Raw genomic sequence first — 24,264 nt, forward strand, 5'->3', positions numbered from 1 at the left:
TAACGTACTTAAAAAATTAACCAATATTTGTCAGTCTATGCTGGTGGAGGTTTAATTGACTAATGCTTTATTAAAGCTGTGTTAGAGTCGTGTTCGGCTGTTTAATCAGCTAAATGGGTTTGCATAAATGTTTCTCTCTTTCTAAGTCATGTCTCCGAACAGAGACGAAAGGCTCTGTGCTCTTTCATAAGCCGCGGAAAACCTGCCAAGATGTTTTTTTTTCAGCCGTTTATACACTGATGGCTATTCAGATGTTAAATGCAAAACGCTTCCTTTTATTTGGTCGTCATTACGGGGTCTTAGCTGGTCTGTTTCGCTGGACAATGATTTGATTGGAGCTGATTGGATTTGCTGCCACGACTGCAGCCCGTCTCTCTCCCTCACTCTCTCTCTGTCGCTGTGTTTAATGGTGCCTTTCTAAAGGCTTTATTAGAAGTAATTTGCTGCAGCGAGTACTGACTGATATCTGGGCCATGACCCTGTCTCTCAGTTGAAGGGTAAAGAGGGAGTCCCACTCACACTGGAAATGGCAGGCCCTGCACTCCATCCATAGATTAGTCTCTTTACGCTCTTTGCTGAATACATTGAAAAGTACTAAGTGTGGGCAGACAGGAAGATCGAAATGACAGTGATTCAAACCAGAGATGTCTTTTGGATGTGAAGGTGCCGGACCTTGTGGATTACCTGACATTATACTTTTAGACAAAAATGAATAATTAACCAGTGAGTCCTCAAAATTAATGACAAAATCTGTTGATGGTTTGTTGTTCACAAATAAGTGCAAAGAGTTACAGTTCTATAGTTAATAGTCCTGGAAACCACCTGGTAGACTGCAGCTACTGTAGCCTTTAAAAGCCATTAAAGATTTAAATCAATCTCAGACAATAGTCAGTGGTTTTAATATTACATGTCACCAAATGCAGCCCATCTTTTGCTTTCCACTGTTTACCTGTGTGCAACCTTAGGCAGATGTACAACCTTGAGGAACATGTACAGTTTCTCACTTTCTGTCTGTTATTTTTAGTCGAAGGAGAGTAAAGCGTCAAATCTCAGGGAGCAGGAGCCACACCTGCTCGCCGTTATTGATGTTTGAGTTTCTAGTCATTGCTCACGCACTGCAAGATTTTATAAATGTGTTTGTCTGCTTGGCAGGTCAGCACCTTTGCAGAATCGTGTTGAAAACTGCCCACAGTTAAAGCCACATTTGAATAACTAAATGACCTCATAAATCAGACGCCCACACAGATAGCAGGAATTAGCGTGTTTCTAATACCTGTTTCTCCTGTTTGCCAGTCGCTTGACTGTGCTCTGAGGATGTGTCAAACTGAGGACGTCACAACAGAATGTACGGAGCCTCAGGTGAATTTAAATCACTCAGACCTTTGCATTCTGGTGGACATAGAACATACAACACTTGTGTAGATATAGGGTAAAGAGGGTGGCTGGGGCAGTTTAGAAATGATGGAATTAGGTGTTAAGCTGATAGGAGAAGCAGCAGAAGGAAGGCAAAGAGTTTGATGACAGGAAAAAAAAGAAACATTTTACCCAGCTGACAGTTACACAGCAGATAAAGCAAAGAATCACTATATGTCATGGATATTCCTGTGGATCTGTGAGTCTTCTAAAGAGTGGCTTCTGAAAAGCAGCAGGGAAATTTGTGACCTCTTACTAATTCGCAGGCTTATGCATCCACCTTTGCTGATGCTGCCTATAACAGAAGCCATTGCACAAGCTTTTTTTTACTGTATAAACTTCCTCTGCTACGTAAAGCTGGGTAGTATCACACATGTAGCAGCTAAACCAGTTTCATGAGTTGTCTATGAAGGTTCTCGATCTGTTGGTGTTTCCATAGATACAGACCGTTCCTCATGAGGATGCTGCTATATACCATGTGTCATGCATATTTATAAAGAATTATAAAGGGCTGCTCACAGAATGTGTGAAGTAGACAGCACACTCTGTGCTCGATCCAATATTTATTGGTTAAAACTGATGTGTAATGGTGCAGATGAGCTCAGTGCAGATAGGCGTGGAGTGTCCTTGCATATTTTTGTGTGCACGTGAAGGATGTGGTGTGAAACGTGTGTTTTCACACTTTACCAATTTAAGAGTCAGTTCTTACAGTCAGTGTGTTTGATGGAGGGAACTAGGCAGGTGGAAAGACCTGATGCACTTTGACTGGGACGGAATTATTATGGCTGGGCAACTGAGCCAAAAACCTTCAAACCACAAGGACCAGGGTGTACTCCCTAACAATGAGGGCCTATACACACTGAGGGATAAACCCTGTGTTGATGACATGGTATTGTAGGATCTGCAGGAAACACAGTCTGCATATAAAGGATAGACGTAGCCATGGTGACATAATTTGTTTTTGGACTCTGTATTTTAAAGCCTCAGCATTAGCATTCTGATTGCCAACCCTAGAGGCCTTAGTCAGCAAACTGCATCCACAAAATGTACAGGTGCACATGTACAAAAAGATACCGGCTAATTAGCCTTCAAGTCACGGTTATTTGTATAAAATTATTCAGATACAAGTTCATTCAGAGTGCTTTACAGAGGGATAGGAAGAGAAAAACAATTTTATAAAGCCTACACAAATAATCATGGTAGAAATATAACAACAAACTACAAGGTAGTTGGGATAATCACCACTAATCCACATTGTCTCTGCTACCAAGCAATATTGAAACTGTAGGAGGACCTTGTCCTCTATATTATGGCCCTGTTTAACAGTTTTAGGTGATCAGGAAGTTTTTTCCATATGAGAACCACCAAAATAAAGGCGCTCGCCAGTGTTACCCTTCTGCCTCTGGCAGTACAGTCTTTAGGTGGCACAAACCCCCTGGAAGTTTAAATTCTAGATGCCTGCCTGCCAAGTCAACCCCGAAACACCTGTGTCACAAGACAGGACTTATTTTATAACATCATTTGTTAAGCCTTAATGTGTGAATGCTCTCCTAATCATAATGTATTCTTACTTGCATTGTCATGACAGTACACTTGCTCAAAACCGACTACATCTCACTGTCTGTTTGTGAGCGCAAGCGGATGAACTTGCATTCAGAAGATTTCCAGTAAACTTGACCTCTGACCTTTACCTTAATTTCAATTTTAATTTCTTCAAATTTATCTGAGATTTTCAGGAGACGCACCAATGGCATCAGTTCAGAAATCCTACCTGTAAACAGAGATGGGCAGTAACGCGTTACTGTAATCTGATTGCTTTTTTCAAGTAACGAGTAAAGTAAGGGATTACTACTGCAAAAAAAGGTAATTAGATTACTGTTACTTTCCCGTAAGCACGCTGCGTTACTGCGTTACTAAAACCGTGATTGTTTTTGCGAGACTGTCTCGTGACAATGACGTAAGCGAGTGCGACGTTCGTGGCAACAGCTGTGTGTAACAGTAGACAGTGTTGCAATAAAATCTGCAAAAAATGAACACATGAAGAAGTTTTCTTTAAACCTCGTCCTTTAATTTTCATCATATTTTATAGATGGTAATAGGCTGATTTGTAATTGTCTTGCAAATGTTCAGACAGTCAAATGTTTGATATGCCATATGACAGCTCTTTGTGGTGGTGGCCATTTTTGTATACAGTGCCCACTCTTCCTGCTTTTTTATGTGTTCTAGCCTCACTTGTAAAAAGGAAGTTTGGAGTAGCTGATACAATAATAACCGTAGCACTGTTGTTTTCATTTAACCAGGTTTTGTTTAGGAACATAAAATCCAGATCATTGTTTGTAATAAAACCATTCATTAGGAAGCACAAGCCAGCCTAATACAGCCTGTGGCTGGAATATAACAAGAGTTATTAGATTGGAATTATTAGCTCTGCAGTTTGAGTACGCTTGGTTTTTTCTATTGTAATGTTTTTGGCAATGCCATCAGTGGATACTGGGATCACGAGTACTGTGTCGCGTATTAGTGGCGTATCAGACAGATACTTATCTTTTATGAAAAGCATCTGACTGGTGATATATTTTCAGTTTGGCTGAGCTTCATTGTGGCAGTTTTGACCAGGTCCTTGATCGATGAGGAGTTGCATCGAGAGACAGAGAGGACTAGATTCTAACAGGGGCCCAATCCTCTGGAAGCTTTGAGTAATGTCATATCTTTGTCCCTGTCACTTTCAGGCAGGAAGGGTCTTCCTATTACAGGTATGAAGAGGGAATTTAGCTACAGAGAAACCTTTTTTTGTATCGGAATAATTTTTCCATGAAGTTCTGTGTCTTGCATCTATGCAAGCTCACTGGCTTTTTAAGGGGCTCTCAAATGGCCATGGAGGAATTGCAGTTTTTGGCACTATGTTGGCTCATTTTTTTTTGCATCCAGGAGGTTTCTGCTTGGCTAGAAAAGGTTTATTAATTTCACTAAAAATGCAATGAAGAAAAAAATAAATAAATCGCACCTATATCACCTGCCTGGTGATCTTTAACTATTTGACATTTTCAGTTATGTTTCATTCACAATTTTGTAATTCAACACGTACCTTTGTCTGTAACCACTGCATGACAGCTGCCTTCAGGAACTGTATTTTTAGGCTAGTGTTGCAGGCAGCACTGTGCACTGTAACCACAGAAATACAGTGTGTACTGGGATGCGTGGGTGAAGTGAAGCAGGAAGACATGACTCCCTTGACACGAACCCTTCATCTGCTCACTGCTGCAGTCAAATGCAGTGAGTGTGGAGTCATGATGTGAAACAAAACCATTTCAGTTTAAAATTCTTTATTTCACATTTTGAAGCATGTGGAGCTTTACAGGAAATTGTGCTCGGCTCATGCTGAAGGAGACAGTCAGTCTTTTAGTATTTACTATCATTTATCGGTGGTCGGTTGAGAACGGGACATCCTCAGAAACACGGTGGCTTTGAAGATTGAGTGGTTGCAGACTTTCATCGTGGACTGTTGCCATGCTCCATTAATGTGTGGAATGTGTGGAAGGTCCCACAACACATTTTAAGAGAACGGGAACACTTTGTGTCTAAAAGGAGCTAAAATTTATTCTGATTAATGGGTCATTTTTTTAAAGAAGGCCATCCTGACCACCATTGGAGACCGATTAAGACCACGTGTGTCGCACTTTAAAGAGCAGCAACATATTTCTCAGCTGCTGATGCTACTTATTTTTGCCTTTTCCTGTAGGCTAATTGTGAGAATGATCGTCTTTGTCCTTAAAGCTGCAGTCAATGCCGGTTTCACCACTAGGGGCAGACGTCTGGCAACACTAACAGGGATTTATACTTCTGTGTTAAAACTATTTTGTAGGTACGTTATAACCACAAACCTTTCCAAAACCCTACACTGTAACCTGGCATGCCTCCCTGGAAATGCAGTCCACAGCCACTGTGATTGGCTACTGTGATTTGTAGTTATACACAGTAGCGGGGAGTGACACAATACCAGTCACCACGTCAGTGTAGGGAATAACAATCATATCCTCAAAGGAAAGGACAAATTAACTTTCAGAACTAAAGTTAACTTCAAACTTGTAGCAGTAGTGGTGGGTATTGTGCAGGCAAGTTCTTTCTAAATTTTTAAAATATACTCTTACTAGCGCATGATGAATGGTCAGTTAATCAGTACTCAGTCACACAGAATACTCAGTAGCATTTGTTTCTAAATGATGACTAAAACAAAAGTAAGGCACAAAGTTAAACCACAACAAAAAGGAGTGTAAAAGAAGCATTTGAGCGTGGAGTCCTAGAAATTCTGTTACTACTCACTTCATGTTTAAAATCAAAATTTTGAATCCTGTGAGTTTGTCGTTTATTATGAACTATCTTGCAATCATCCTCTATAAAAGCCCAGAGAGTGGGAGTTCTTTAGTATTTTGTAGTTCTTGGATTCATGCTTCACTTTAACTCTCTAGATCTTTTTTTGAAAAAAAAAAAGACTGAAGGATTCAAATTTGGGTTTTTCAAACCAGAGTGCTCTTTATATTGCGTATACTTCTGCACACACATATTTTGATATTCAGGAACGGTCACAGTCCACTCAGAAAAATCCATATCTGGTAAAGTTTGCCTGTAAATCATCAACTTTTTATACATTTCTGTCATAAAGTGATCCAATGAACTATATTATGTTCAGTAAATATGCAAAACTGTGACCATTTAGTAGCTTTACTGCAAAATAAAAATGTGCACACCTGCTCCTTCCCTTTGCCAGAAGCACCAAGGGTTAACTGGCTCTAAATCAGAAACTCACTGTTAAGAATAGCTTTAGTGACTCCAGGAATTTTGCACATCAAAGTTCTTTGCACATTTAACTTTGTTTTACACCAAACTGAACACTCCTTAATATCCAAATATGAGAACGTGCACATGTGTGATCATTCACACACAGCTCATGTGTGTGAATGATGCTGAGATCAAGTGAGCTCATGAATAATAAACAGGACATGCATTCAACCGTTAATATTTCATGGTGCGTGAAAGTGAGCAGAAATACATAGCAGTTTGGCGTGGACCTGTCGACTGTCAGAAGAGGGATGCAATGGACGGACAGATACGCAAAAAATAAGAAAGGCAATGAGGGCCGAAGGTTTTGACAGACTTGTAACAGCAATTACAACATTTGGAGATTTTTCAAGGCAAATTCTATGTTAATAAGTTTGGTTTACACTTCATTTTAGCTTCAATGTGCGAACTTCTTTCACATATTCATGACAGACGTGACCAGCAACTCTGTAAGGCTGCTTAGCTAAATGCTAACTTGCTAGCAAGCTAGCAACATCAAAGTGTCTTCAGATTAGGGTTGCCAACCATCCCTTAAAAAACGGAATCGTCCCGTATTTAGAAACAAAAGTACACGTCCCGTATTGAGCTAATAAGGGACGCACTGTGTCCCGTAATACAGTGAGAATCAAAAGTAGTCTATAACTTTTAATGGAATTCACGCTTTGTTTGAAAACATAATTCCCAGCCCCTCTCCTGCTTTGTGACCAATGAGCTGACAGCACACTTATGGCAATTCGAGTATGACAATTCAGATTACCGCTCATCTCATTGGTCGAGGAAAGGTCGCTTACGGAGAAAATACCGGAAGACAACAGATGACCACAACAAGAAGCATGGCCAACAGGGAAACAAACGCCGACACTGCGGTGCAAGTCTCGGACGACAGTACACCTAAAGCTGGGCAGACACTGTCCGATTTTTTCAGTCGCGCGATTCAGCTCCTGCTCAAACTGCACGATTGACTCGCAGGGGTTAGAAGTTGGTAGGTCACGATGCAGGGTCTCACACTATACTGCCCGATGCTCTGATGCGACCTGAGTGCTCACACTGTGCGTCCATAAAATTAAGGTTATAACAGAAAATCTGTCGCTCGCTCTCCCTCTCTGTCTTTCACTCACACAGACACGCCACCACCACCATCAACTTTGCTAAATTGCTAATGAAAAACATTGATCAGGCAGCTGTGATTGAGCAGCAATGTAGATCCAACTATTTTCACGGTTGTTGTGGTCGTGATAATTTTGTGATGCCACATCGAAAAGGTTCGGGTGAGCTTTCCAAAGTTCTACAAGTTGTGCCTCCATCGCTGGTGTCCAGATCACACGCTGCACTGCCGTGCATCTTTTTCACCGACGTTTACGTGTTTGCGCGTGAGCAGTGTGAGCGGCTGTGTCACCACAGCCGCTTCTCGTTACCCCACGTATACTAAACGATGCACGATGAAGGCCAAAATCGGGCCGATCACCAAATCGGTCGCACGACTCAAAAATCGTCTCAAAATGGGCCAAAAATCGCACAGTGTAAGCCCAGCATTAGAGCAGCAATGTTTGTTCGCTCAGGGAAAGAAAAAAAAAGGCTGCAAAAGTACAGGGAGGAATGGGAAAAGGAAAACACCTGGCTGGAAAAGTGCACGATAACACCTATAAAGCGCACTGCACTGTGTGCCGGCGCACTTTTTCCATAGGCATGCTTCTAATGGTGGGCACATGAAGAACATGAGGGGCGTGAAAGCTCGGGGAACCCTTAACCAATTTCTTGTCCACCAGGTCACGGCAGAAGCAGATATGGTATGTAAACACTGGTTTGTTTTTTTTAAACCCTCTGGTTAAGGTTAATATGGGCATGTGCAGTGAATATCAGCGCTATGTGGCCAGAAGTGTGATAATATAATTTATTTTGTGTAATAAACAACTGCAAGGATAGATGATTACAACAAATAGATCACTAATACATAAAAGTAATACATATTTTAATAATGATGATGAGTTATGATGCGTAATCACGGGAACAAGCGGGTTTACAAACAGGAGCAGCTGATTAGCATTAGAAAAGCTGAAATAATACCTCAACTGATATGTGCACTGTTACAAGAATATTTTTTGTTCTATTGTTTTCTATTAATTTATATAATTTTAAGTTAAGCAGGACAGAGTTCTTTTAAAGAAAGATTTACTTATATTCTCAAAAGTTAAGCATGACAGGCTTCTGTTTAAGAAAGAGACCTGTTTTACTGTGTTAATGTTGTCATTTTGAGCTAAAAAATAAATGGCTAAATGATCATTTGTTTCCCATAAGGTCATATCACAAAGAATATGCATCTGCTTAAATCAAATTCAAGTCAAATAGTTAAAAAAATAATTTCACACAAAAAAAATAGCTACAAAATTCACCACACTGGGAAGGGTGAACTGGGTTGCCCGGTCCTGGCCACGAGGTGTCCCTTATTTATTTTTCAGGGAGTTGGCAACCCTACTTCAGATCATAGCCGTTGTGATATACAGATGAAATGTAATTGACTTGAAGTGATATTAGTTGGTATTATTCACTGTACTCGAGTGGTAGAGCTGGTTTTGTCTGAATCTTTTCTTGTAACATATGTTCTTTAACTCACTAGCAGTCACCCTTTGAGAATACTGTAGCACAAACATATTGCTGTATAATAGATATACAGTCTAGCTGTTCAACTGAAAATGATGTCTGCAGCTATAACAAACTTAAAATAGACTGTTTAGGGCTTAGAGGCATGTACAGAATAAGATTACTTTAAGTACTTCATCCATTTATTGGTGAGAGAGAAAAAAAGAACACTTGAGCCTTCAGGCACCTGAGAAAACATATCAAACATGAGGTAGTTTTCAAGGCTGTGATGGTACATTACATCTCCAAACAGACACATGCTCACATTCAGCACACAGAAAATTAGACAGATTAGCCAAAGCAGGTCGAGACAAACGAGCAAGCAGCTGAAAAAAGAGACAGTTGCTGTAGACGGTACATGGCTGGAGGTGTTTGCTTCAGTGTAGATTTCAAGTAACTGCCTGCTGTGGCCCATTAAACATGTGATTCTTACCTGGATATAGAGTGTGTTTGTGTTTGTTTGTGTGCGTGTGTCTGTGTGTTAGTGTTAAAGTGTTGTGTTGCTCAGAGAAAGCAGAGAGAAGGAGATGATAGCAGCTCTGACTGCCTCTTTGTCAGCTTGGACAGTCTCGGTCGTTGTGTCCTTGGGCAAGACACTTCACCCGTTGCCTACTGGTGGTGGTCAGAGGGCCCGATGGCGCCAGTGTCCGGCAGCCTTGCCTCTGTCAGTGCGCCCCAGGGTGGCTGTGGCTACGATGTAGCTTGCCATCACCAGTGTGAATGTGTGTGTGAATGGGTGGATGACTGGTTGTGTAAAGCACTTTGGGGTCCTTAGAGACTAGTAAAGCGCTATACAAATACAGGCCATTTCTTTACAGAAGCTCTCCATCAAACAGATGTCTTTGCATCACTGCCACCATCTTGCTCATGCAAACTCAGAAACTCCTTTAAAGCCACCTCAACTTTTTATATTAGCGACTCAGCACATCTCCTAATATTCATTCTTGATTACTATTGTTAGGTAAACTTGCATGTTGTAATTCTTTTACTGGTGAAGCTGTAATCAGTGTTTTGGTAGAGCTCATCTGCAATGTCGGTTGGCAGATACTGATATCACCATGTGGGTTTTTTTTGTTTGTTTTTTTTCAAATAGATTGCAGCAATGACTATTGCTTAAAGTATTCTGAGAACTTTGTTCAATACATGTGGTAAAGTTTGCATCATTATTGAACAGACGGTGTTGTTGAGTCTTGCACTGTCTTCACTGTAAGCTGCTGTTTGTAAAATACATATATATTTGTTTCCCTTTTCCAGTGTTGGTTAGTAACGGAATACATGTACCGCCGTTATGTATTTAAAATATAAAATATGAGTAACTGTATTCCATTACAGTCACCGTTTAAAAAGGTGGTATTTAGAATACAATTACTTTGTTGAAATAAATGGATTACACGGCGGTATTTTCCTGTTTCATATTGTCGCGGGTCAGGACTGTTTGGGTTTTGTTTGACAGCTACGTTCTGTTGTTCCAGGCGGCAGCGTTACGGTTGCCAAGGTTACAGGAGACGCTCTCTCTCTGCGTGTTTCCTGGGTGAGAGAGCGCATTTTTTGTTGTTGTTGTTGTGCTAAGCTAATAGGGAGAATGCTACAGGCATAGCTCTAAACTAAAGAATGTAGCCTCATGGGCAGTGTAGTCCGTGTTGCAGGGAGATGTGCCCGTGAGCGCGAGGAGGGAGAAAAAGGCGAGTGGAAAAGTACAAGTTGCCATCGAGCAGAAACGGGAGCTGGAAGTATGTAAATATAATAATAACCACTGCAGCCAAGAAGAGTGCCTGATGAGCCCAGTTGTAAGTAAGCTATTAAGACTCGACTGTACACTGTGTTCGTGTTTTCCTCCGAAACAATAAGTTCCGTTGGAGCAGCCTTTCAACGCCTCTTTGTCTCTTGCAAGCAAAGTTGACCCAGACAACAAAGTAAAGCTGTTTTTCGGCTACGAGCCCGACACAGAACCTGCCGTATTAGTCAGAGGTCCCTTTACTACGGGTTCGGAGCCGCGGACCTTCAGTAACAGTAATAAATATCACAGCAATAGTACATTAACATAGTTGTAAACAGCATGATAATATATTAAGTAATCCAAAGTATTCAGAATACGTTACTCTCATCGAGTAACGTAATGGAATACATTACAGAATACTGTAGCGGGTCAGGACTGTTCGGGGTTCTGTTTGTACAGTTGTGTTTTGTTTATGTTGCCATGGTGACGGGTGACGCCCTCTGGCTGCGACAGTGTGTCCTTCCGGGGTCAGAGGGCGCCCTTTGTGTTGTTGTTGCTGTCACTACCCGATCCGTACCGGAAACCCGATCGGTACCCCGCATGCGCAAATCTTACGTCACTTCCTCTCTTTGCGACATTCAATATATTTGAATGATGCGGTTAGCGCCCAGTTAGCTCCTAGCATTTCTCAACAGCTCTGCCTTCTTTTCGACTGCCCGGGACATTTAAACAATGGATAATCCGTATACAAAGAAATTCATGCTTTTCTCCTCAACAGAGAGCGTCCCCCGATTGAGCAACAGCGCCGTAAAATAAGAAGAATGGCGCCTAATTACAGAGTTAATAATGCAGACTTTGTAATATCTCACGTGTAGATTCATCAGCCAGATGAAGTGTTTACTGACAATTGACAGTGATAGCGCACATCATCATCACTATTCCAACAATCCTCTCCTCACAGACAAGCATAAACACACTCGACTATCGCTAAATCAGATTTAACACACGTTTGTAATGACGATAATTCAGTTTATAATAGGGTTTATTCGCTCGGTCAGCAGGTGGCGGTATCCTCGTACACTGGGGAGTAAACTGCCATTAAACGAACAGAAGAAGAAGAAAACACTGCACATGCGCGGTACGGATCGGGTAGACCCGATTTGTACGGTCAGACTTTACACATGCGCAGTAAGGATCGGAGAGTCCTGATCCGTAACTTTCTTTTTATTTTTCGTTTTTGTCTACATTGTACTGAAATGCTTCATTATTGCAAACATTTATTGTTATTCTTAACATCTTAACAGATACTCTGACCCATAACTATCGTAAAACGCTACGACCGGAAGTAGAAACCTTTCGCGCATGCGGGGTACCGATCGGGTTTCCGGTACGGATCGGGTAGTGACAGTTGCTGTGCTGTTGCCGCACTGAGCAGTTAGCTAGCGGCACTGTTCTTCTGCAGATGTCAATAAACGGCTGTGTTCCCTGGCTAGCTCACGGGAAGCAAGACCAAACGATACCTCCGTCTCCTCCTTGTCTGAGCTCGCCACAATACATTTTAGGGCATGTATTCTGTAATCTGTAATGGAATACATTTTAAAAGTAACCTTCCCAACACTAGTGATGGGCAGATGAAGCCCCATGAAGCACTGAAGCTTTTCATCCAATTGGTTCACCCCAACGCGAAGCTTCATGAAGCTTCATTTGCTCTAGCAGGACACCTACTGGACGTAAAAATAATAGCTGGCATGAATTTGAAGAGTGTGGCATTTTGCACACAGCCTGTAAATGTCAACAACAAAAGGAGTGTGTAAAACATGTATATTGTAGTGATGGCAGTATACTGTGTATATTTATAGTGGCAGTATGGGAAATGATTATTTGGAAATGCTTGAAATGGAAATGATCATTTACTGTGAGGTGAGGTGTGGTTGGGGTGTGGACAGTAGTTGTGCTTTTGTAACGTTGAGGTATGGACAGCTACACACTGAGGCTTTGAGCCTCAGTCCTGCCTGTTCACATTTTATTCTGTAAAAACTAAATTTTCACTGCTTTTACGACCTTTTTAGTGGGGAGAACATAGCTAGGATTTAATGATTTAACAAGTCTTTTGAATCCTTTGTCCTCCACAATGCTAAATGGCTGTGAGTCCTCAATCACCATGCTGACCAGGTCTTCATCTATTTGAGATTGTTCTCCTGAGGAAAGACAATAAAGACAAAGCACAAATATAAATATCACACACGTAACTTATTACAGTTGTATAATATTGTTATATCATTTAGTAACATTACTGCATGCTATATTATCCTGACATTTGATGGCTCACCTGGTCTTGCTCCACAATCGGTGTTCCCCTTATTCTCATGCAAAGCTCTGTAGTGCCTAAGCATGGATGAGGTGTTGTTGTTATATCCCAGCTCCCTGGCACATAGCAAACACTTCACCTTGTACAAAAGTAAAGACAGCTTAACATAAATTGTATTGCACCATCAGCATCATGAAAATACATCTTCTGTAGAAATTTACATACCTTGTTGGGAGGAATAAGATCAAAATGTTCCCTCACAGGGGAGGACATCCTCCTCTTCTTAGCTGGCTCCATTCTCTCCAGACTTTCTCTCCTCACTCTCATAAACCTCCAAACGGTCTCCAAACTCACACTAACCGCAACTCTCCATCAAACACCCACATTTTTGAATGAAGTCTGAGGGGTTTATATCGCTGTCATAGCTCGCGGCAAAGTTCGAACCACTTCATGAACCAGTCACGTGGTACAGCCGGGCAGCGAGGCTTCGGACGTCATCATTTTCAGCTCCTCCCATAAATGAAGCAAGCCTCGATACGCGCTTCGCGGAAACGCCCCCTCCATTACTCGACACACGCTCCGAAGCCTCGATACAGAACGTCCCATCACTACCCAACACTGCCCTTTTCATTGTAACTCTAACCAACTATGCATGCCGTAATCTCTCCTGATATGTCAACATTGAGACTGCAAAAAATTAAATGCCTTTCTGAATAAAGCAACAATGTAAAATGCTTTCAGCAGACAATGACTGCACTGGCTTAAATGTAAAATAACCAATGACAACTAAGCCTTATAAAACTGTATATTTTTAGAAGATAGGAAACATAGGGCAACTCTCTGTCTGTAGAAGACCATGTTACATTGGAATGGTATTCATTCAAAGACAATATCTGATGATGTTAGCATGTACATGCATGCTAAAAAGGAAGTACTAAAACCGAGTAAACAATGTCATTCAACAGCTTGCAGAAACACTTTTAGAAGGAGTAACTTCAAGTTGCTTGAAGTGCTTGTTTTCTAATTCGATCAGTTTCTCACATTATTGCAGAGGAATTTTGGCCCACTCTTCTCAACAGTGTTGATTCAGTTCATTGAGGTTTGTAAGCATTTGTTTATGCGCAACCCTCTTATAGTCCTACTAGAATATTTTTGTTGGGTGTTGTTGAGCTTCAGATCATTGTCCTGTTTGGTCAAGCTGTATCTGTCAGACAGACAGTCTTACATTTGACTTTAGAATAATTTGTTATACAGAGGAGTTCATGGGTGACTTTTTGACTGCAAGGTACAGATGTCCTGTAGCTGCAAAACAAACCTAAAGCTTGACAATGTGTATGAAGTGTTTGTGCTGAGATGCTGACTTTGGTTTTTGCCAAACGTGGTGCTGTGCATTACGGCCAAACATCTGGCCACTTTGGTCATGTCTGTTCTTCCAAACAAATCATGCTTGTTCAGTCTTTTTTAATTGTATAAAACTTTTTTAAAAAGTTACAACTTTAACATTTAACTTGCTAACTGAGACCTGTAGAGCCTGATGTGTAGTTCTTGGGTTGAATTTGCTTGGAAGATTGGTCTTATATAACTTCCACTTGTCAACAACTTTAAATGATGGACTTCAAATTGTTTGGAATTAGCCTTATAACTCTTCTCAGACTGATTGGCAGCAAAGTTTTTCTCTTTAAGTCTTTGCTTTGTATCTCCTACATACGATTGTGTTGAAAAAACCTGAACTCCAGACCAGCAAACCCCTGCTTTTATAGAGTGCTTAATACTTTTTCATAGACTGCTTCTGTACTTTAGCTTAATTTTGATGTGTCACATATTGTTGTTCATCTGAGGCTGTATTTTTCATAATTTAAAACCTGCTAAGGAACAGAGTTTCTTTTTGCCATAACTGTAAATGTGTTTTCCTTCATCCCCACTTTTCAAGCCTCTCTGGAACAAAAAAATAGTTTTATTCAGGCAAGCTTGAGATCTGGATCCAATCCAATCCACAACTTTACTGATTTGGCTCATTTTCACTGAAAAAGCTTTCAGAGAAAAAGCTATAAAAGCAATTGTGAACTAGAAAGATTTGCATTTCCTGCGAAAATGCAGTGTGGATGCTTTAAAGCTGAAGCTGTATGCAAAAACTAGCTGAAAAAGCTGAAAAGTTGCAGAAATTGTAAAAACTTTGCAGAAGCAAAGGAACTTTGCTAAAATGGAATAACTTAGCAGAACTGCAATATCTTAGAGGAAACATAATACTTGGCAGAAATACAATAGCATAGCAGAACTTAGCAGAAATATTGTAACTTACCAGAAACATGATAACTTCTCAAAAATACAAGAATTTAGGAGAAATAGTATAAGATAACAGAAAGAATATATTTAGCCAAAAATACTTAAGCATTACAGAAACACTATGATTTAGAAAAATAGTACAACAGAGCAGAAATACTGTGATTTACCAGAGACACTGTGATGAACTATGAATATTGTAATTTTAAATCAATACTATGTTTTAGCACAAATACTATAATTTGACAGAAATACTATATTTAGCACAAATCTTATAAAATAGCATAAATAGTATGATTTAGCACAATAGTAATAACTTAAACAGAAAAATTGGAAAAGCAAAATGGACAGCTGAAAAAATGCTGAACATGCTGAGGGTCCCTCAAATATACTTGTTAAATGAAAAAAATTGGCAAAAAAAAAATATAACAGCCACACAATCACAAATATGGACACATATGGAAACACACATGCACAGAGAGAGACACACACAAGATCCAATTCAGTCAACCAGTCTAAATATATTGAATTTGAATCTTACAATGAGATCATCCCATAAAAAGGCTTCCTCTCTCTCGCTCTCTCTCTCTCTCTCTCTCTCTCTCTCTCTCACACACACACACACACACACACACACACACACACACACACACACACACACAGAGAGAGAGAGAAGTAAGTTTCTAGCTCAGTCAAGCAGCCTTGGAGCTGCTGAATTTGAATCCACCAATCAGAGAGCCTGTGCACTTTTTCCCGCCAAAACAGGTGCACGCAGCACAGAGAGACACAGGATTTTTGCAGTCTATTTCTCATAATGACGACTCCCCTCAAACAAATGACCATTTTCGGAAACCCAGCAAAAATACCTACGTTTTGATGTATAATTTGTGGAAGTTGAGTGAAGATTGAGCAAGTAGCAAGAAGTTGTTCGGACATGAAGAGAAGACTGCAAAACCTTCAGTGGCACACTGGAAGCCAAGTGCATAGCAACCATAACAACGCATGTATTTTGTGAAAAATCACAATTTTGCAACTGAAAACTTTAAGAGGCATAAAGGTAAAACGGTAAAAGATTTGAAAAAGCTGAATCATACCTGAATAGCCCAATAATTTGAGAACATTTTAAAGTTTGAATGGTTGTTCTACGTGAAAATATGAGGAAGTAGTTAAGTTTCAGAAACAAGCAAATTTTAGCAGAATTGCAGAAGTTTCCCATTCATTTCAATGGGACAAATTAAGCTTAATATTTTAAAAAGTATAATAGTGAAAAATACCAAAAGACATTGCAGGAATTAGCAGAAATAGCAGAATATTTTAAAATTTGAACGGTGAAAATCGGCTGAAAATTGTGGAAGTAGTTAAGTGCCAAAAAGTGTACGGAAGTCCCAAGAGGAACTCAATAGTGTGGATGCTTAAAGCATCCACACAATTACCTGCTGAGCAGCAAACCAAAGTCATTAGGATCTGGAGTTTGTTAATGTCACACACAGTGTTGTGTCAGTCAACTTTGTGGATGTCGTTACTATTCTTTTGTGTGATTTGAAATTTTATTGACTTTTATTGACACGTTTAAACGTAACTTCTGTTGGCTTCATAAATAATATGCAGCATTTAAACACATGTAAGTCTAATTTGTGACTAACTGTGTAGCATAAGCAGTGCAGTATCACATTACAAGAGTCTGCTATACAGTGACGCAGTCTGCTGGTGGTGCTGGAGACAAGGCCGTCTTCGGAGCCAAACTGCTATTGTGCTAAGTGCCTTTTTTATGCAAGATAAATCATTCTTAAACGTGTGAACTTCCTGCGATGCTGCAGCGAAGCAGCCTCCTCAGCCTGTCAAAAGCCTTTGCTTCATCCACAATCCCCCCGCCGTATCGCCGGGGACCTAATTCTGCCTGCAGGATGTGTGTGTGCTTAGGTTCGCCTGTCTTTGTGAGGACATTTTTCTCAGGTCCTCATTCCTTTATCAGGCTCTTTCAAGGTTAAGATGTGGTTTGAGGGATCAGTTCGGGGTCTAGGTTAAAGGTTCGTCTCTTTGGAAATGACTGTGCATCTTTGTGCTCTGATATGTGAGAATCATCCATCTTCATTTACTTTAAACACGTGTCCTATATGCTCTACACATGTAAATCTTCAGTGCGGCGGTATTTGATTGGCTGCCTCCTCAGTGCTGAGACTGTGCCAGTGACACAAACAAAACCGATCTGTTCTGATGAGGCCTGCAGCAAAGGCAAACATTTTCACTGAAACTGCAAATATTGTCCAATCATCACATTTATAATTAAGATTTATGACTGCAGCGAGAAAAGTGTACATTTTGGAATTTAACTTTCGGCCTCCCTAAACCGCACGTCGTAGTGTGCGGTCATTAATGAAAAGTCATCGATATGATTGTGTCTCAATTAAAGCAGGATGTGTTGCGGGGCTCAGCTGGTTTCCTGGTGTCAGATGTGAATAATGGTGATTACTGCAGAGCAGAGTGGGCTGACAGAGAGAGAGTGAGGGCAACGTGTTCAGCATGTCAAACACTTTGAATCCTACATCAAAGATACAGTCTACTCCTGACAAATGCAGCTTCGAGATAGGACAACCTTTTATAGTCCTCTAAAGACACATACCCTTTTTTTCAACATATTTATAGAAATCATCATTCTTGTTGTTGAGTGATTTAAACATTACCTGCTTAATGAGTCCAAAGCACATGTGGGTCATTTTTCACATGTGTCAGTAATAATTACAGCCAGAAGGACCTTCTTTTCCCTCTATTGACTGCTGCTCTCATAATTTAAACACCAGCTCAGTGTAAAATGTGAAAAACCGAGGAAATGGAAATCTTGCTGCTGTTCTGACAGATGGAAACATGCCAGCACCAACATATAGGTCATTAATTAACCCACCAAAGATGAGCCTCAGCAGAGTCAGACCTCATTAAAGCACATCTAATATGCCACTGGAGTGCCACTAACTCTGGTTGCTGTTGTACACAAAAACACAAAATGTAAATAAAAGATGGAAGTAGCCCATTTGGAAGTTTCCTTACATTTGGCATTTTGTCCATTGCCATCTTTATATGTTGAAACTGGACGTAAGCAAGGAGTTGATCAGGCTGAGAGTCGACTAGTCAGTGATGAAGCAATGGCATAAAGTGCATCCTGCTTTAGAATCTATTTTACTCTAAATGGATCTTGAATTTACTAAATGAATGCCATGGTGTGTTCAGGAAGACTTTAAAATATCAATTGAAACTCTAAACTCTTTACAAATTTGTTTTCTAATGTCATTAATCATTGAACAATGAAGTCATACAAATATATAATTTCAAAACTACTTCCTACTTGACTTTTCAGATCTGAAGGTTAGGTCTATCTGAATTATCTCTGGTTTACCTTAACACTGACAAGAAAAAAAGCAAACTTGTTTTAAAGTCTTTCCCTTTATAAATTTAAATGTAGTTTATTTGCTTTCTGTTTCTTTTTCTGTTAGTCCAGATAAAATGACATCCCCAATAATGAGTTAAATTACCAAGAGCCAAAATGTTGCTCCGCACTTCCCCTGTGACACTAATTGGACCAGTGGAGGCTAGTTAGCATTGCTTGCTAACCTTCCCTTCCTTAGTGGCAGTGCATACTGGGGTCTCCAGCCATCAGTGACCCATAGCATAGTAAATTAGTAAAGAAAATAGCTGGCTGGTCCTTCGAGATCAAAATGTAATTTTCTTGAGTGTTCTATTTAAATGGCAGAATAATTAGATTACATGAATCAATAGAGTGCCATAAGCAGAGGCAAAATGCATTGATACACATTAAAAACACAGCTTATAGCTGTACCACCCTGAGCACACCCATCCCGTCTGATCTCAGAAGCAAAGGAGGGTCAGTCCCGCTTAGTATTTGGATGGGAGACCGCCTGGGAACACCAGGTACTGTAAGCTTGGGGTGGCTGTAGAGCAGGTCATCTGCTAATTGGAGAGTTTATGGTTTGATCCTTGGCTGCTCCAGTCTTTGACAAAATACTAACTCCAACTTGGTCTTTGATGCTTCTGTCATAGAGTGAATGTTATATTGAAAGCACTTAAGCATAGAAAAATGCTGACGTGAGTTGTATAAAGTGTATTGAGTGCTCCAGCAGAGTAGAAAAGCACTATGTAAGAATCCATTTACCGTTCAAAACCCAAACATTTCAACCAAGAGCTAAAACTTTAAGTTCTATACATATACGTTATGCAGTAAATGCAGCAAAGGGGGAAAATGTAACACATCGTCTTTGGATCATGTCTGCACAAAACCTCATTGCATCCTGGCTTATAGTTGTTGATATAGCTCAATGTGGACCAAAGTGGTGGGTTGACTGAAATTTATACTGAATAAGAAAAGCATAATTATAGAAACGGTCACAGTGGGTGTCAAGACACAGGAACAATGGTGCTGTTGTTGCTTTGCATGATTCCTGCTTGTAATTGGTATGGATGCAGCTGAAAAACCGGCCTGTCACACAGAAATGTGGGATTTGTTCAGCGTCACCGAGCGCTGTCAGTTTGTTCCTCTGATGTTCTCCGTGTGGCGTCGACAGCTCGGCTCAGCGCAGGGGTGGGAAACTGTTAATGAGCGAGATGCCGGCCCACTAACAACACACATAAAGTGTGTGTCTGTGTGCGTATTAAACAGCGAGAGAGGAGTTCATATCGCAGTTCTGTGTGTTTTCTAAGATTAGAAACTGCTGCTTAAGTGTCAGTATATGTGTGTGTACATGTGTGTGCTTTAAGCTTCTTTTCTTGGTAGAAAGTCAGCTGGGATTGGAGCATTTCTTCCTAATTGCCTAAAGATTTCTCTGCTCTTGCATCAACTTCTGGCTTAGTGATTCATTTCCAGTCTCAAGGATTTTTTTTGGACTTTGCCATGTTTCAAAGTCCTTAACTTCCTTTTTTTTGTATTCCAGAGGTGGACTGTGACTGTGGCTTGGAGTGGATGGGCCCCTGTGTTCTCCCAGCCAATAATCCATCCCTCCATCTTACCGTCAGCCGGAGGAAAGATCTGATGACAGGACTGCAGAGAGTGGAGAGAAAAGACCCCCTGCTATGGCCAGTGGTACATATTGAATTTACTGTACTTTCTGAAGATAGGCCAACTTTGTTAGGCCATGTTTTTCTTCTGTGTGTGTGTGTGTGTTTTTTCCTTTTTTTGCAAGAAAGGAGAGAAAAAACTTTGCCAGGATTCTGTTGGGAAAGTTTCCCAGAGATAGCATAAATCCACGTGGAAGACAGTCCTCCTTGTTGAAGCCTTTTCTCCACATTTGTATGCCTGATCTGTCAGTTACAGGGGATTGAAAGTATCAAAATAACTTCCTCTGACCATTTCTGAGTTCATCTTCTGTGACAGCAATACTCGGCTGTTTGACATATTTTGTCCCCGGTTGTGCTCTGCAGTCTCCTTTTGTTATCGTGAATGGATCTATTTTCTACAGCAGAATTTATCACAGGAGCCTTCAGGAACTCCTGCAGCTAAAACTTTGCTAAGTTAACACTCAAAGTGTGCCGGCTGATTCTGAAAGACTCGTTATAAAACACTTGTGAGCTTGGCTTAATACTTCGCTTTCTGTACAAGACAGTCACACTGGTAGCTTATTGAAAAGCAATATCGAATTTTGTAATACGAGCTATCCCCACACTTTTTAAAACCCTTTCCCAGAAAATATTACCTTCTCATTTAATGCAGTTTCATCCTGTATTGCATTCAATGTGTTTTGCTTGTCTCTGCTACAACAGCTGATGGTGTAGGCAACCTGGGTGCTGAGCAGAACCACATTAGTGTTCCTGTCGCTGATCATGGAGCCTGGGCCACGGCCATGAACAACCTGGGCATCATGCCCATGGGCATCAGCGGGCAGCAGCTGGTTTCAGGTACCTTCTACTCTCAACTTTACAAAATTTATTTCACTGGAAACCATCGATGGTTAATTATATTGAATATTTTTGTTGTATGCAAACTTTTTATTTGACTTAAGGATCAATGAAAGGATTACACCCTAGCAATTATCATCATCTTTATTACCCTTTATCCAGCCCATCATCATCATATATATATATATCCCAAGCTGATCCCAAGGATGGATATGAAGGTTGATTTAGGAATATTTTAAAGGGCTGGTTCTGTTTATTCAGAATCATATCCTTACCCTACAAACTTCCACTCTACATTGTCCAACTTGTGTTACTGAGGTTTCACCAATGAATTTTTTTGTCACACTGGTGATTGATTCTGTTCTGACACCCAGGTTCACAACATTTTCTGAACTGTTTAGATTACCAATAATTAAAAGTTCTTGGCTCATTTGTCTCATTCATTCAAAACAATTACTTCAAGTACAATCATGGAAATAAGGAAGCATGTTCTCATTTTAGCAGAATTTTAGCAGTGCAGCTCAGTGTTTTAACCCTATCACCTCTTATGTGAGAAAAAAACAACAGGTGGCCTGTTAACTAGCAGCACGTTCATGTTACGAAAACCTCGAGGATGGAGTTAAGTGGATTTTTTAAAAAGAGAGTAATTATATAAACACCTGTGAAATATCAGAAGTCGTCGTATTCGCTCTGTAAATATCATGGATATGTGACAGATGTTAAGTAAGGTGAATAAACTTATATGCTGCTCGATCATTTCTGGATCCAGGCCCTGTTTGTCCAATGAATGCATTGGTTTGTATTTGATTGTCTCAGTTTCAGAAGCTCTCAGCAACCATAAATCTGTGGATATGTATATTACAGGTCTTCATGTAGAAGATACAAGGGCTGTATTGCTTCAGTTATTACCACTTAATGTTACCTAAAGAGACTCTCAAATTCTCCAGATGGAAATAAAATCACTCACCACACGAGGTAATGTTATGGTCCCACCACTTCCACCAGCACTAAAAAGGCTTGAGTCTGTAAGCCAGATAACAGCCTGTTATCTGGGCCCTGAGAAACAGACTGAACAGTGAGAAAAATTGGAGAAGTGAGTTTTGCATATCTGGTGCTGACTGGAAACAACATGAAAGTCAGGTTGATGTGAGGCAGTGGAAAAGAATCAATATGTTTTGATTAATGAGCAAAATCAAAAAGAGTTGAGAGAGTTGTTCTCTGGATACATCAAAATTACTGACCATGCCTTTCCATCACTAAACATTTACTAAACATTTCTTTAGTAAATCCCACGTTCTCCTGTGCTTAGAGAAAGTTTTGCACTCATACAAGCTGTTAGTACATCCTGTCCTTGCCGTGTTATTTCTTGGTAAAAGTAAAAACCTAGGTGTATCATTGAACTTTTTTTATTCAAGCCTGCATGTCCTGTGTTTGATTGTAACCTGGGGCTCAGAAATATCACTGAATCCGTGTGAATCAGTCCAAAACAAGAAAAACAGGGTGTGCACAAATGTGCACCATAGTTGGCTACAGAGGGGGACACGGGATGGGAACCATGTGAGGATTGTTGGAAGACCTGCGGCTCAGCGATGGAACTGGTTACTTGATAGGGAGAAAAGCAACCTGAAACGAATTTAGTCATTATTATTTATTTATTCTGGATGAAGCAGTTAGTCGGACCTGACCTGAACACATGTGCAAACATCTATCTTTTTTTGGTTTGTTTTGTTTTGACTAAATCAATGATGCATACATTTAGCATGAGGACACAATGACATTGAGAACGATGTCATATAATAACCTGCTACCCCAACAAACCCACCGAGCATGTCAGAACGATAGGATGTTTTTCTAGTATTTCATCCTTTGTGAAATTCTCTTTCACTTGCTTTAAAAAAAATTTTTGGCTTTTATTTAATCTGAAGAAATTTTTGGAAAATACTTGTATTTAATTCTGTTTCAGTAACAAATCTAAAACTTAAATGTAACTTCCTGACTGCTTTTATCACTTCTCAGCCAACACTAAATGTACCAGCCAGCACTGCTCTGCAGCCTTTCTTTGCTCTCCTATTACAGTTTTTTACAGACGCTAGGACACATTTCTCAATACTTAGGTCACGTTTGCAAAACTCCTCACACAGTGAGCACAACAGAAGTCTATGTAGGCTAAACTGAGGACCAGTTATCATTGTTTTGGCACAAAATGCATTCAATGACTACATCTCTCAAATTTCATGAATTATCTTCTCACTCAGACACAACAACTGCCAAAAATCTTTGTACGGACAGGACATTTTGCATGTGCTTACATACTGTTTTCAAAACTGTTAAACTCATGGTCAAAACAATAACACAATGCAAAACTTGAAAAGACAGCAAAATCCAACGGCAATATTTTATTGAAACATATTTCCAATCTAAAAATGCAGTTTAACCAGCCACAGCTGATTCTCATTGTAGATGAACATCTACACAGATGTTACTCCTTCAATTTCATTACAAAAGGAGACAACTGCTGAATAGGTTTTTTTGTGATGTAAACATGGACCCAGCCAGAAATGGAGTGGAATAGCATTACTATTGTATGTGTATCAGTGGATGGTGTGTATACAAATTCTTGTATTTTGGGATTACTTAGTGCAAAAAAATAAAAATACATAAACAAATATTAACGAATTCTGCATGATGTCTGATTCATTCCAGTAACATATATTGAAATTATAAACAGAGATGTGTCCTTGTTTTACACAAGAAAACACTGTGTAATGCTACATGTTGTTAGTGTTTTTTAGGTCATTGTTTTGTGGGTGACAAAGTGTGTTTGTTGGCTGTCAACCTTTGCTAGTGTTCTGGAAGAATGAGTTTATTTGAGACCTGAATGAAGTGTTTTGGTAGTTGTAGTGCATTTTGAATGTGAAATGAACTGCTTTCAGAATCAGAATCAGAATCAGAATACTTTATTGATCCCTGGGGGAAATTATTTTTTGTTACAGTGCTCCATTTTAAACCAACATTAAGACAAGACAGACAATACGCTAACTAAGAATAGTACAATATATACATATATATACATACATACATACATAAGTCACTTATAAATAAATATTTGGAAAAGAAACATGTGTAGTTGTAGCAGCAAACAGTGTGTTAAGTGGATGCGTTGTACAGGGAGATG

The 24,264-nt window shown here is 40.0% G+C and overlaps 1 protein-coding gene across 3 annotated transcripts in view; it reads left to right on the plus strand.

The window, feature by feature from the left end:
- enox1 (ecto-NOX disulfide-thiol exchanger 1) overlaps positions 1-24,264 on the plus strand; it is a 142,581-nt gene that overhangs the window by 67,440 nt on the left and 50,877 nt on the right. For 2 of the 3 annotated variants that reach the window (XM_085435367.1, XM_085435368.1), the window contains exons 3-4: positions 20,129-20,277; positions 20,955-21,089. In XM_085435367.1, the coding sequence (XP_085291493.1) occupies positions 20,268-20,277; positions 20,955-21,089 (145 nt within the window). In that variant the 5' untranslated portion in view covers positions 20,129-20,267. Of the gene's footprint in view, positions 1-10,415; positions 10,674-20,128; positions 20,278-20,954; positions 21,090-24,264 lie in introns of those variants that run through there. The other variant, XM_085435369.1, reaches the window with a different exon arrangement.

The sequence above is a fragment of the Copadichromis virginalis genome, linkage group LG16 (genome assembly GCF_057382275.1).
Source record: "Copadichromis virginalis isolate Kocher_CV1m ecotype Utaka linkage group LG16, C_Virginalis_male_GT1.1, whole genome shotgun sequence".
Classification (NCBI taxonomy): Eukaryota; Metazoa; Chordata; class Actinopteri; order Cichliformes; family Cichlidae; genus Copadichromis; species Copadichromis virginalis.